Source organism: Neocloeon triangulifer, unplaced genomic scaffold, assembly GCF_031216515.1.
Source record: "Neocloeon triangulifer isolate White Clay Creek 2 clone unplaced genomic scaffold, ASM3121651v1 ptg000012l, whole genome shotgun sequence".
In the NCBI taxonomy this organism is placed as follows: Eukaryota; Metazoa; Arthropoda; class Insecta; order Ephemeroptera; family Baetidae; genus Neocloeon; species Neocloeon triangulifer.
Genome location: NW_026775554.1, coordinates 2,292,724 through 2,306,613, shown reverse-complemented (window position 1 = coordinate 2,306,613; position 13,890 = coordinate 2,292,724). Strand labels below are relative to the sequence as shown.

Genomic DNA, 13,890 nt, shown 5'->3' with positions numbered 1-13,890 from the left:
TGCGGCGCGTGTGAATCTAATGCAAGAGAAGAAGAAGAGCGGCCGCTTATATATCGAGCGTGTGCTTGTTTGTTCATTCAATAGCACAAGGGCTTTCTCGTCGCCACTCTCCAAAAAAATTGTTCCTCTTCTGCATTATTTATGCACTCTACCATTTATTCGGAGTCAATGCGCGAGAATTGATTTAATTATGACCTATTTTGTGTCAAAAGAGGAAACAATGTTGGTCGGACTCGGCACTTTTGCAAGTCAGCAAAACATATTTTCCGGCGCACCCCCTTTTCTATCTCTTTTCTTCTCTCAATCAACAAATTAACGTGAATAAATTCGCTGCCTTCCCCTAAATTCGTCGCTGCATTCGGAAATTTTATTGCTTGAAAGGATTTACTCTGTTTTGTCATTAGACTGGTAATGTGCACGATTTCTTTGCTCTCAGGTGCGGCTGAGCGCATTTTAATTGACTAAACAAAATCCGCAGTTAAAAACAGAGAGAGATAGAGAGAGAAAGTTACCCCTTTTTCCTTCGGGATGCTTGGCTAAATTAGATCTCACTCTTTAATGTGCAGATTTGCTGATCAAATTTATTATCAACTATAAAGTCGAAGTATATATAAACTGGTAATTTTGAAAAATTAAGCTTATACCAGTTGGGGAATTCAGAAATATTTTAGATCTTCCATAACAATTGATTAAATAATTTCAGAGCTGGCAAATTTCATTATTTCATTGCTGGTAAAATCGTGCAATTAAAGCAAGTCTCTTTTCTATTTTATAAAATTATATTTGCTTTCTTCTATAAGACAAGTGCATCCTGCTGTTCAAACGTCCCCGCGGCGGTCGCGAAGAAAAAAAATCATGAATTTCAATCGCCCTCCTGAAATTGAAATTCAAAACAAAATAACAAACGATGCATGCATATCCGCGAGCAAAGAAAAAAAATCAGCAGGCGGCCCGTCTGCCTGCATCCGTTAAATAAGCTGCAGCGACTCTGAATTACAATTTGCATGTGAATGCAGCGCACTTCAACAGCCAATAATTTGTGTACTGCATACATTTAACAATTGGTATGTCATATATGTGTTATGTATATCTACCTAATCAATAAAAAGTGACAATAAAAATGCACAAGCGTAACAATAAAGCAATAATTGTTACATAGAATTGGCAATCGTTCTAATTATTTTTAAATTTTAAATTCATAAGAAGAATTATATATATAATTCTTCTTATGAATTTAAAATTTAAAAATAATTAGAATTTATATAAATTTTTCTTTCTTTGTAATTATTTCAGATTGTTGTTTGCATTTTTTTTATTATAATATTTCAGTTAACTCCACGAGAAATGTTTTTAAATGCTTTCAACTAAAAAAATAGCTGTTGAAACTATCCCTTTTGATATTTCAAATGTTTTTGTGTGGAATCGATACGTTTTGTATCAAAAGGGAGTATATGGATTGCGATGTATGTGTTTATCAAAACATGCAGAGTTCTTCCCAGTAAAATCGTTGTGCGCTTTTGTCAAAACTGAAAATAATATTATTGATATATTTATATCTTAATATTTTCCACAATAATATTTATTTATTTATTTTATAATTAAATTCACATTAATTTTTATGAGTTTATTTTTCGTCTATTTTTTAATTTCCAAATGCAAAGTGTCATTTTGACGAAATCCAGCGAAAACTACGCAAGAACAGAGACGAATCTCTCTCATCTGGTGTTTTTGAACACAATTTATTTCTCTTGCAGGGAAATAATTGAAGCTGACGCGCTGAGTAGTGGCGCGATTTTTCACGCCCTTCCGAGCCACCTTTGTTTGAAGCACTCGATTTTTAACGTGTGCATTTTTCATGCGTATCAAATTTTTCTTAAGTGACAGCATCAGTCGCTCGCGTCGTTGTTTCTCCTCTCATTTTTTATTGGTAAATTTGCCGCCGCTGTGTGTTATTTTTTTCCACTCCTCAAGGGTATTATTGCATATTATTAAGGAGTAAAAGTTGCAGCAATTTGGCACGCGCGGATAACAATGCTGATGATTTTTCGGCTTGAATTGAAAATACAAAAGGCCCGCCGCATCTTATACATATCATTTTATTATTGTGCTGTAAAGCGGAGGAGGACGAGGAGAAAAATCCTCGGGGCACAAAATCTTCTGCGTCGCTGACAAGGGAGCGAAAGCGAATTTATAATTTTCTTGACGCAAAACCAAAACGGAACAATAAGAGTGTCAAGAGAGGAGACTGTGTTTGGATTTAGCAGTTAAGTTTAACGAGTAAGAATATAAAACAATGAAATTTGATGTCTGTTGTCAACTGCTAATTCCTCTCTGGATAATTTCCTAGCCATAAAGCAAATATTATGATCTTAACAGTTTTTTATCCAAAATTATTATTTCCATGTCTCAATAATGAAGTTAAAAATATTTTTCTAGCTGTTCCTTTTGTTTAATTGTTTAAAAAATAAATAATTAATTCGTAATTTTACACTTCAAGTTACAAATAAATCAACAAAAACAAATTTTTCTCCAATTTAAGAAGTGCTTGAAGTTTTCATTTTTTAATTAGTTAAAACGTCAAAGGAAATCCTGTGAATTCTTTCATGCAAAAAAAGCGTGTCAAGAACAAGGCAAACTTCAAGAGGGGAGCTCTTTTTTCTTCTACCCTTTCCTGCACCAATTAAAAAAACGGCACTTTTATAAGGGGCCGCATGTTAATCTGGCGCTAATCTTTCACCTCATCTGCGGAGCCACTGCCGTACTGCTGCGCGCTAATTATTCCGACAAAGATCCTCTCAAAGACGAACGCAAACTTTGCCGCAGGAGACGCGTGCGCCGAACTTGCTACAAAGTCACTGACAAATCCCCGGAGAAAACGAAAGGGTTGATTAATAATTTTAATTATCAGCGGCGCGGTCTCACGCATGAATGGAGTTCAAAAGTTTCATGCACACTTGCTGTATCATTTGCATGTGTCAGCAGGTGCGGTTCGGCATCATGAGAGGGCAATTTATCAACCCCCGCAGCTAGCCCTGCCGTAATCTGCTTCTGAAAGAGGAGTAAATTCAAGCCGATTCACTCGATCGGATTATATAATTTAATTGGTTCAAAACTGAAATTATAATTAAGCCGATCAAAATACAATATTCAAGCCTTTTTATTTTGAAAATCTTCATAACTTTATATGACGTGAATTTTAAATAAATTAATTTGATGATCCTTTTATGTTAATTTACTCGGAAATTTTAATGAATATTTCTTTCTAATTGACATTGAAGAATGAAAAGAAAAATTCCTTTTTCCGTTTGTCCACTTTGCGCTCACGTCCCCAGATGCTGTCTCTGATAAAAAATCACCCGATACTGCAGCAGCAGGGGTGACTTTTCTTTCAGATCGCTTCCGTCTATATCGTGTATAAAACAAATGCGGTGTCGCCCCGCAAGCGCGTCTCCTCCCTTGCTGATAATTCAATTAGCAAGTGGCAAAGAAAGAGTAGCTGCCATAAAAATTCATTGATTGGAGAGCCGCCTTTTTTAATTTGCAGTAATGTATTCTGCTCGGCGGTGCGACTCTTGATTAGACTCCGAGGCGTTCCCACAGAAGGCATAATTTTTAAGTCTAATGGGAGAGAAAAGAGAAAGAGGGTTGTTTGCGGCAAATTAAAAATCTTAAGAGGAAAAAGAGAAAAGCAATGATCTAAATTTTTAATATCAATCAGACGAACACAAGGTAGAGGGTCTTAATTAAATTTGAAATTCTCTCTGAAAAATATTGTTCGAATAGAAGTTTTTAGCCATTGGATTTTTATAAATAATAAATAAATAATTTGAATTTAAAATAACAAATCTTGAAGTTCTTAAAAATATATTGTTTTTAATGCGAGGAATTCTACTTGATATTTATTTTATAAATTGAAAAAAATGCTGTTGTAAGATAGAGTATAAAAAATAATTACTCTGCAAATTTCATAATTTATTAGCTTTTTTTTTTAAAAATAAAATTCAAAATTAATTTTTCAACAAGAATAAAGAGAAGCCCCAATTTTTTCTTTAAATTGATGTAAAAATTAGCCAAAATTAAGTAAATTTTACGTGATCTTTCTATATATCATAGAATTTTTTGCAGCGTTTGAACAACATGAGAAATCCAGTCACACGTCAAAAGCATCACGCCCTTGATTGCTCAACCCTTCCCTAGCTCTCTCGCCAACAAATTACGAGTCTAATGTAGCGCGGAAAAGTGGTTGCCTCTTGTCTTCATTCACCCCTTTGAAGCAAGCCGCGGTGACGACACTGCGAGTCCGTATATCTCTCAGCTGCGGTCGGCAATCATGAGTTTGTCAGTCACAAACTGCAGGCAGCACACGCGTCGTGGCGCGTGAAAAATCAAGTCAACCCTTTATCGAGGGCGCTAAATTAAATTTGCATAATATCATTTGCAAGTAAATTGCTCGCGCTCCATCCGTTTCTTGACTCGTAAAATACATCTTTTTGCGTGGTGCCGCCGACAGATGAGACGAATGAAAAAGAAAAGGAGAGAAAGGGTTAACCGCACATTTATATTAGATTTTTCAAGCGGCGCGCTAAATGAATTTTAAAAGACGAGATTCACGTCACCCGATTAAATTCTCCGAGAGGGGATTAAATTTGGTTTTTAACGCAATTGGAAATGTCGCTTCAACCGCGTAATTAAATTTTTTTTATTTTAATTTAATATTGAGGTTTGCGATGTAATTTTTTTAAAGAAAAGTGCAAACTGAATTTTCCTCAGAAGTGCTTGCCTTTTCAATAAAACAGTATTTCCGCTGCTCTCACATTTTACGACCGAGCTGCACCCGCACTGCACCTATATAAACTTTCCACACCCTCGTCCGGTCCATCGGTCCGCAAATCCCCATTATTGCCTCTCAATTCATCAGCGCCGCTGTTATTTTTATTTATTATTATTTTACGCCCTCTCCCGTCCGCGCGACATAATGTTTTAATCAAGAGAGTGTGGCGTCCATATTTTACGGCGTCGTTATATCTTGGCCGCGTTTTTATGTCCGGGGCCACAAATGTAGATTAAAACATGACCATTACACGCAGTCCGAGAAATCACCTGCCACCAGGGGCGAATCCGAACCACAATTTAAAAGTAAGTTTTTCTTACTCATTTGAGTAGTTTTGAAACATTTCAATTCAAAAGCTTCTTTAAAAGGAGTAAAGAAAAGTATCGAACATTTCAAATAAATAAATTCATCAGCTGATGAAATTCAAAAGGATAGTTTATTTTATTTACAAAGAAAATAGAGTATGGTTGGATTTGATAAAAATTAAATGGAAAAAAATCATGGATATTATTTTAAATTTAAAATTTAATTTAAAAAATTATGTGATTTTCTTATAGGTGAACATCTGGGCACTTTTAGACTCGCCAACTGTCAAGTTCTGCCCCTGACCAATGGGCATATAAGTAATTCTCAGGGGACAAACAGAATAAGAAACAAGTCTCGGCCGCAGTTTTACGGCCAGCAACTGTTAACGACCCATAAAGTGTGGAATAATCATCATAATCGGAATAGGAAACAATATCTAATCAACTTGTGGCCAGCAATAAAAGCATCTTGCTGAATACCTATGAATGGAAAGGGGAAGTCGCTGCTGCTAGAAGTATAAAAGCGGCACTAAATCATCAGCGCCGGTGATTTATGGTTATGCTTTTGTCATTATACGCGGCGAGTTGCTGTTATTTGCCGGAGAGAGGGGCTCGAAACGAATTTGTGTAATGAATCCATCTCGCGTGCAACAAATATATAATGTTTGTAAAAGCCGCCGACCATTATTTTTTAATCAAGCCGACGTCTTTTTTCTGGCCGCGTCCGCGCGTAATGACTCGCATCCGATTGCGCCGCGTCGTTGGACAAATGTTGCTTTTAAAATGTACTTTGCCGCTGTCACCTCCGACCCCTCGACTTCCGATTGCGTTCGCAAATTAATTTATTTGATTCTTGGCTGCAATTACGGACGGGAATTTAATATTTTTTATTGTTCTCTGACATCACTTTCAGTTGACATTGACGAATTGCATTTTACAATATTTTAACAATTCTTCACAGATGTGATTTCTTTTTAAAATAACTGCATTTCATTTATTTTAAACCTACAAATATTGGGATCAACGGTTAGAGTTATTATAAGATCACAAATTACAAATATTTGGAAATAAAAAATAATTATAAAATATTATAAAAAATTTTAATTTCAATTTTTAAATTAATCGAAAATAAGGATTAATTATTTTGTGCTTTTTTTATATATATATAAAAATAATAAAATCCGTTTTTTAAATGGTAATTTTTTTATATGGTTTAAATTTGCTCTTTAATTGAGATGAATGCATATTGATATTAATAATATTTTTCCAATAGCAGTAAATTACAATTGAATTAAATTCCGCTGATTGTTTTGATATGCGATAATGTGACACGAAGCAGGCGTTTTGACGTGAATAAAATTTCAATAATATACTGCTCTATTTCCATTAGCTTATCGCCGCTGAAAGCAACCCCGTCGTAATTCAATGTCCAGCCGGCAATAAATCTGAATTTAAACAGTCTCGCAAATTTATTTAGCCAAGTGTCACGTCGGCGCGCGGCAAATAATTTCCTGGCCATAAATTTCCGCACTGGCCGATTGAGACGCCGCTTGTGCGAAAAGGAGTCGCGGGCAGGGCGATAAATTTTTCCTCTGCCAGAGAAGCACCTGCGAGTCGAGGCGACAAATCACCCTTGCATCTCTCTCGCTCTAATTTACGGCCCGGCATGCATAAGTAATGAGGCGTCCCTTTATTGGACAATAAAACTAGCTGCAGTAAAACGACAGCGACGTGCGCATGCAACTTTTTATGTCGCCATGCGTAGAGCGAAGATGTTGCTTAATTACCTCTCTCTTCTTTAGTGCCGTCGTAGCCGGCAAGGATTTCAATGGTGCACCGACGACGACGACGACGACGACGACGAGTAGGGATCGTAAAAGAATGAGGCACGCGTTTTTATTAAAAGGGACACGCCAAAATTCTTTTTAAATGAAAGTGGGGCAATAAAAACAACAAAAAGGGGTTTTTAAAATGGCCAATGATTGCGTCTGGGATTACGTTCGAATGTCTGAATTCTCGCGTAAAAACGGCAAAGTGTAATTAAATGGCGACAATAAGTACAAGGGTGTTGGTGAAAAAAAAAGTGATGAAGACCACGCGTTAAGTTTTATGTTTACAGCATAAATCAAAAGCAACCCTTTCCTCTTTCTTATCTGCATATTATAATCCCGAATGAAGAGTGATAATCACAAAGTATAAAGAAATTTAAAAACTCTTTTATTTTATGTCAGCAGTAATAAAAAAGTTAATATTTAAATTTTTCATTACAGACTCTTTTAAAATTTCACTTAAACTTGCTGTTATTAAATATAAAGAAACTGATTAAATAAGAATAACAAAAATTTTCTTCTAAAGTAATAATCACAAAAGCTACCATTTCTCTAAATTAAAACGAAATTATATAAAATAAGTTTCGTAAATTTGAAGAATAAATAAATATCTATCTGTTCAGATGGTTTTATTTCATATTCTAAAGGAAACAATAAGAGAGGCGCAATTCTTCTGGAATAATTGTAGCTTTCAACTAGTTAATAAATCAGTCTCTTGTAGGCCGGCCGTCACTTCAAGTCCCCTCTTTACCTTCTCTCTCTCTGTAGTTTCTTGTATTTTTGCTATTACATTTTAATTCCAGCTCTCCGGCGTTAATTAATAAACGCGTGCGCTCTCCCTCCGTCATTCCTGTGCTGTGTGCGCGTGTATTATTCCTTCAAGCGCGAGAGACACTGTTAATGGGTGGAAGGAAGCGACGAGTTTGATGATCATTCTTGCGACCCCCACTGAGAGGGCAGGGGATTAATTAAAAATTCGACGCTGCTTTTCCGCGAGACGGAGCAATTGTGACGCGCGTCACAAGGCTATGGTCATCGCTCTTTCATTTTCGACACGACCTTAATCTAATTATTATACTCGGCGTGCAAAATTGGATTTTAACCGGTTCACAACGAGAGCACTGGAATTTCGGAGCCTTTGAAGTGCTGGGTCCGTTTCAGTTACACTTCAAGTGCGAATCTCATCCAACCAGAAAAAATATGTAACGTCCGGTTAATGAAATAATAATTAGTCTTTGTACTCCTCGCACATTTTAATATAGAACTGCGTTCTTTGAAATTATTCAGCCATCAAAGTTTTGTAATTAAAACTGATTGATTAAGGATGACTAATTAATATATATTGTTAAAAAATTAACTATTAAAACTAATATATTTCCTTATATTTTGTATCTTTTAAGCTTGTTGCACACTTATGGCGTTCCATCAATAAATACAAAAAAATAATAAACTTAATTTGTTTTTCTAAATTCTAATAGATTTAAATTAAATTCTAATTTATAGCATATTAAACATTAGGTAAATATTAAATTAAAATATGTTTTTTTTGTCTATAGGGATTCTTGTAAAAGCTTGAAATTTAAAAAAGGTACAAAATAAATTCTCTACATTTCATCAAATCACTCAGTGGCTCCGTTTCATCCATTTCCAACGCTGATCCTTATTAATGATTGCGGCTTAAAAATTGTCGCCAACATTAGAGGGGTTTGATTTATTTGCAGAGTGATTCAGCCATTCTTTAAATAGTCAATTAGCCGCCGACGAAAAACAGTGGCTCTTTTTATTTGTAGCGCGGCGTGCGTGTGCCGCGCGCGCATTGTTTCTCCCGCGGCCGCTGAAAGCAGTTTGTTGATTTAGCTGCGATTCATTAATAACGCTCATCTGCATAGGAACAGAGACGCTTTGCGGAAAAGCGACATTTCCAGCTCTGCGATTGTCACCCCTAATTAAAGTTACTTTTCTTTGATTATTAAATCCATCCTGGCAATCACTCAAAGGGGACAACCGAGTGCGAAAAACGCTTTGCATTTTCAGCCCTTGAAACGGAAAAGCTGACAAGTGAAAAAATTATAAATACCCTAAAGCCACGTTTTGTCGTTTCACCTGTGCCGACATAAATTTTCACACACCCAACTTTTGTTTCGCCAAATCCTAAAAACCGTTCTTCATGCTTTTCTTTTTCCACACAACATTGGTGGTGACTTTTTACAGATTTTTCATTTATTTTTCCCCTCGTGCGCTCCAAATCACCCTCTGAATTTGTTTATTTTTTGTATACGGGGCCAAATGAGACGCAATTGATAACCCACGCGCTTGTCACAAAGGCAAAGGGAAATAGAGTTGACTTTTTAACAAATCGGCTCGCTTCCTATGTATGGATGAGAGAGAATGGTAGGAACGCGCAAGGCTCATTACTCGCACGCGTTCTCATCAATCAGGCCCGCAACTGACCAGCCGCTCAAATCGCGTGTGAATAAAATATGGAACGGCGGCTAAATTAAGTGAAAGGACTGACCGCAAATGCTGTGCCGAGGGAGCATTCGAAAATTGACGGAAAAATTTACTATTAATGGAAATCGCTGCAGTTGTTGACGTTGACAGTTACAAATATTGAATTGTAAAAATGCACAAGTTTGTAAAAAAAAATTAATAATAATGATTATTAAACTCGATTTCTATAATTCAATATAGCACGTCGGTATATGACATATAACTGCGCATTATGATATTAAATTATATTAATTTGTAGAAATGAAAACATAATATGAAATTATAATGCAGTAATGATATTTTACATGGATACAAAATAATTATAGCTTACTTAATATTTCATTTTTAACACTTATCATTTCAGGAAAACAAGAAAATTTTGGAATAATAATGTTGCACATAATTAAATTTATGAGGGTAAAAATATATTGTAGACTTACAGTATTTTAATTTCCTAACGAATCTCAGAATAAATAAGAGGAATAATTTTCACATCTGTACAAAACTGCACTTTTTAATTAATATAATTTGATTTTCATTCTTTTTTTGAAGTTCCACTAAAATAAATGTGGTTGGACCAGCAAAATCATTGTTGTATAGTATAATTAACTCAAATTAATTTTTCTTATGACTAAATTTTGATTATTCTATTTGAAAAGTTCCACCTTCTCTTAAACATTGCTTATGCCCCTGACGCATACTTCAAACAGATTTGAACTGTAGGACCATTTTAATGCGATTAGATTGGGTTGCAATTTTTTTATAAAGTTAGATAAGGCCCGATTGAGACTACTTGAGTGTTAAAATTACGCCTTAATTTTTTAATACCTTGCTTTGACTTGTATTGAGAAGAATGTGAAATATTGTGAGATAATCGAATGCGCCTCGAAATTCACAAAATTCAGGTTTCGGCGGCCGTCATATAATACATCCAGGTAAGAATAATGATAATAAAACAAAAAACTTGAAATGATTGAAAACGTGCAATGTTTTGAAAAGATAATCATATGCAGATCATTTTTTCTTCTTGACATAAAAATGTGGAGATGATCACTGATCACCTGATTTCTCTAAATAATATCCAACTTTCTTTTGGTGCCGTTTTATTTTAAAATTCATTTTTTCAAATATAACTATTTGTTTCCTGCTCCTCTCTAATTTATTTGAAGTTTTCAGCACTAAATTTGATTGTTGATAATTAGCCGCGAATGAACATACTTTTTGCAGAATACTTCCAGTTTCTGCCAAAATTTTTGTTAATGTGATTATTTTAGACAGTTTCAGTAAATCCACGTAAAAACCTCTTAAAAATTAAAAAAGCCTTTTTAAATATATTCGGTTGTTTTTTTCTTTGGATGCTAACATAGCGGAATTGCGATTTCATAGGGATTATGAAAAACAGTAAAATCACTAAAATCATCCGCATTTTTGCATTTCCACTTTTTAATATATGACATTTTCTGAAAATATCATTGTATATGTTATTCCAAAAAATCGATCAAAGAATTTGGCAAAAATTTGCATGAAGTAAGATCTACTTCAATATTTAAAACGAAACTTGAATTTTCCAATTTAAAAAAAAAATGGCATCTTAAACTAATCAAATATTAATTAAAATTTTAATTTTTTTTAAACAGTTAAATCGTTATATCCCCTGCAACAACAAAGTTAGGCTTTCCGCTCAACATCAGACTACTGCTGGTTGTCTAACTTCGCCTATTTGTAATTTGTATTCTGATAGGCAAGCAAAAAACGCCGAGAAGCGAGAAAATAAAGTTTGTATTCCTTCAGTTTTTTGCTTGATAAATAGTGTTAGCAAACTTTTAATTGCCCTTTTTTAACCGCGAATAAATAGTATGACTTTTGATGAAATCATGAAATGCAGCGCTGCCGGAGAACGACGGGATCGCTGCACTTTGTAAGGTTGGCAGCGAAAGGAGGCGTCGGCCGCAGCCGCACTCGGCACTTCTCTCACGTCAACTGAAAAGTCACGCTGGGTGTCGAAACCGAAACATTTCACGGCTTTTGCGCATCTCCAAATTTGATTTCCAGTTTCAGAAGAGGAAGCTTCGAACTCTGCAAAAATGCCAGTTTTTAAAGGTAAAATTCAGCGCAACTCGGCTCAAAATAATGCGGCGAATTCCATTTTCGAGCCAACTGTAATTTAAAGCCGAGGATAAACAAACTGATTTTTTTCCAATTTAAACGTCTCAACGCTTATTGATTCCTTTCAAATTTCAGTCAAAGTCAAATGGGGCAAAAATACGTATTCAGACATCGAGCTGAACTCAGACGAAGATCCGCTGCTCTTCAAAGCACAGATTTTCGCCCTGACCGGCGTCCAACCTGACCGGCAAAAGGTCATGCTGAAGGGTGCGCAGCTGAAAGACGACGGCTGGGGCGACCTGCCCGTCAAGAATGTAAGGACGAAACCAAAATCCAACTCTAAAATTTTAAAACTTGATATTTCAGGGAGCTACGTTTTTAATGCTCGGAACGGCAGAGGAACTTGCTCTGGAGCCAGAGAAGAAGACTGTTTTCATGGAAGACTTGTCAGAGGCCGAGCTGAACACAAAGGTTTGTAATTCAAAATAAATCAAAGAAAGATTACAATTTAATTTGTCTTTTCAGCTGGACTTGCCAGCCGGCCTGGTGAATTTGGGCAACACTTGCTACATGAACGCAACTGTGCAGTGCCTGAAGACGGTGCCTGAACTGAAGAAGGCCCTGGTTGATTTGCGGCCCCAAGGCTCGAGTGGGATCGTGGACAGTTTGAGTGAAGTTTTCCGCTCCATGCAGACGGGCTCGTGTGTGCCTCCCTTGTTGCTGCTCGGAGCTCTGCACAGGGCCGTGCCCCGATTTGCTGAAAAAGGGCCCAACGGCGGTCTTTGCCAACAGGTACATCTTCCAAATACAAAATTAAAAGGTTTTTAAATTTTTTATTTGATAGGATGCAAGCGAGTGCTGGACAGAAATGGTCAGGCTGATGCAGAATGGCCTGCCAGCCGACAACACCACCAAACACAAGTAATTTTTCGATCAAAGATTTAGATACTTTCTAAAATTGTTTGACAAAAAGGTCTCTCATCGAAGAGTACATGGGTGGTCGGATGAGTGTGACCCTCGAGTGCACCGAAGCTGAAAGTGAGCCCCCAGTGATTTCGGTTGAAAATTTCTTGCACCTTAGCTGCTTCATCGGACAAGAAACAGGCCACATGAACTCTGGACTGAAAGCTGTAGTTTAAATTTTTTATTTTTAGAAAAGCATGAAATGATTTGATCGATTTTCAGAAAATCAAGGAGCAGATTTCAAAGATGTCGACAACACTGGGGCGTGACGCCGTTTTCACCAAGACAAGTCTGATCGACAGGCTACCGGCCTACTTGACTGTTCAGTTTGTTCGGTTCTACTACAAGGAGCGAGAAGCCGTCAACGCCAAGATCTTGAAGGATGTCAAGTTTCCGCTGCAGTTTGATGCGTGGGAACTGTGCTCGCCAAGACTGCAGGCCCTGATCGAACCGGCCAGGGCCAAATTCAAGGAGATCGAGGACAACAAGGTGGCCAATGCCCTCGAAGGCAAGGATGGAAAACCCAAAAGTAGCAAAGAACCAGAACCCATGGAGGTAACATGAAATCTTCCAAGAAAAAATCTCTAAATTTCTTTTGGAAAACAAATAACTACTTAATTTTGCAAAATTCGATTTTTAAATAAATTGTTTTTCATCAAATCTCTGTGCAGGTGGATAAAGAGTACGAAATAGAACCATTCTCCTTCCCCGATGACCCCGGCAGCAACAACTCTGGCTTTTACGAGCTGCAGGCAGTTCTCACCCACAGGGGCAGATCTTCCTCGAGTGGTCACTATGTGGCCTGGGTCAAGGGAGATGCACCCGACGTGTGGTACAAGTGTGATGACGACGTTGTCTCGCCTATCACGGACAAAGAAATTCTCAAGCTCTCCGGTGGAGGTAAATTATTATTGTTCATAGAGAGGTTTTGGTTTTTAAATAATTTTTTAATAACAGGTGATTGGCACGTGGCCTACATGCTGCTGTACGGGCCTCGAGTTTTGAAGGTTCCCAAGAAAACCTCTGACGAGACTAGTGAGAATTAATTTCTTGTTTTCTCTTAATCAAAGTGTTTTATACGTTAAATTATCATCTAATAAACATGCCCCAATTAAATGTTAAATTTAGTTTTTTGAAAAATGATCATAAGTCTAAAAGCAACAGTAAAAGTCTGTTTATTTTCCAACTGAAGTGTCTGCGATACTTAAATTACTGGAGGTTATAATGTCATGCGAAATTAGTCCATCATTGTAATTTGCAGCTATATTACTGATTTTCATAGAATTTTTAATTCTTTATGCCGTTAAAATTGATGAGTTTTTAGGTTTTAACATTCTTTCTAAACAATGCACTAAATTTTCCAGCA

At 36.4% G+C, this 13,890-nt stretch overlaps 1 protein-coding gene across 2 annotated transcripts; it reads left to right on the top strand.

Annotated features, from left to right (window-relative positions):
• The first annotated feature begins 10,238 nt into the window (after positions 1 to 10,238).
• On the top strand, positions 10,239 to 13,647 carry LOC132196496 (ubiquitin carboxyl-terminal hydrolase 14). 2 transcript variants are annotated; one of them, XM_059619194.1, is made up of 11 exons: positions 10,239 to 10,390; positions 11,093 to 11,230; positions 11,341 to 11,555; positions 11,697 to 11,875; positions 11,928 to 12,032; positions 12,087 to 12,353; positions 12,406 to 12,482; positions 12,535 to 12,691; positions 12,747 to 13,079; positions 13,196 to 13,424; positions 13,482 to 13,647. In XM_059619194.1, the coding sequence occupies exons 3-11, from the start codon at positions 11,540 to 11,542 to the stop codon at positions 13,568 to 13,570; spliced, it is 1,452 nt and encodes a 483-aa protein (XP_059475177.1). In that variant the 5' UTR covers positions 10,239 to 10,390; positions 11,093 to 11,230; positions 11,341 to 11,539; the 3' UTR covers positions 13,571 to 13,647. The 2 variants fall into 2 exon arrangements, with proteins under 2 accessions (XP_059475177.1, XP_059475179.1); XM_059619196.1 differs by lacking the exon at positions 11,093 to 11,230 and having other exon boundaries at positions 10,246 to 10,390.
• Positions 13,648 to 13,890: the final 243 nt, after the last annotated feature.

Coding starts and splice junctions, on each gene's coding strand:
- LOC132196496 (XM_059619194.1), top strand. Junction 12,033..12,086: donor AGGCCGAGCTGAACACAAAG/GTTTGTAATTCA, acceptor TTGTCTTTTCAG/CTGGACTTGCCAGCCGGCCT. Junction 12,692..12,746: donor TGAACTCTGGACTGAAAGCT/GTAGTTTAAATT, acceptor ATCGATTTTCAG/AAAATCAAGGAGCAGATTTC.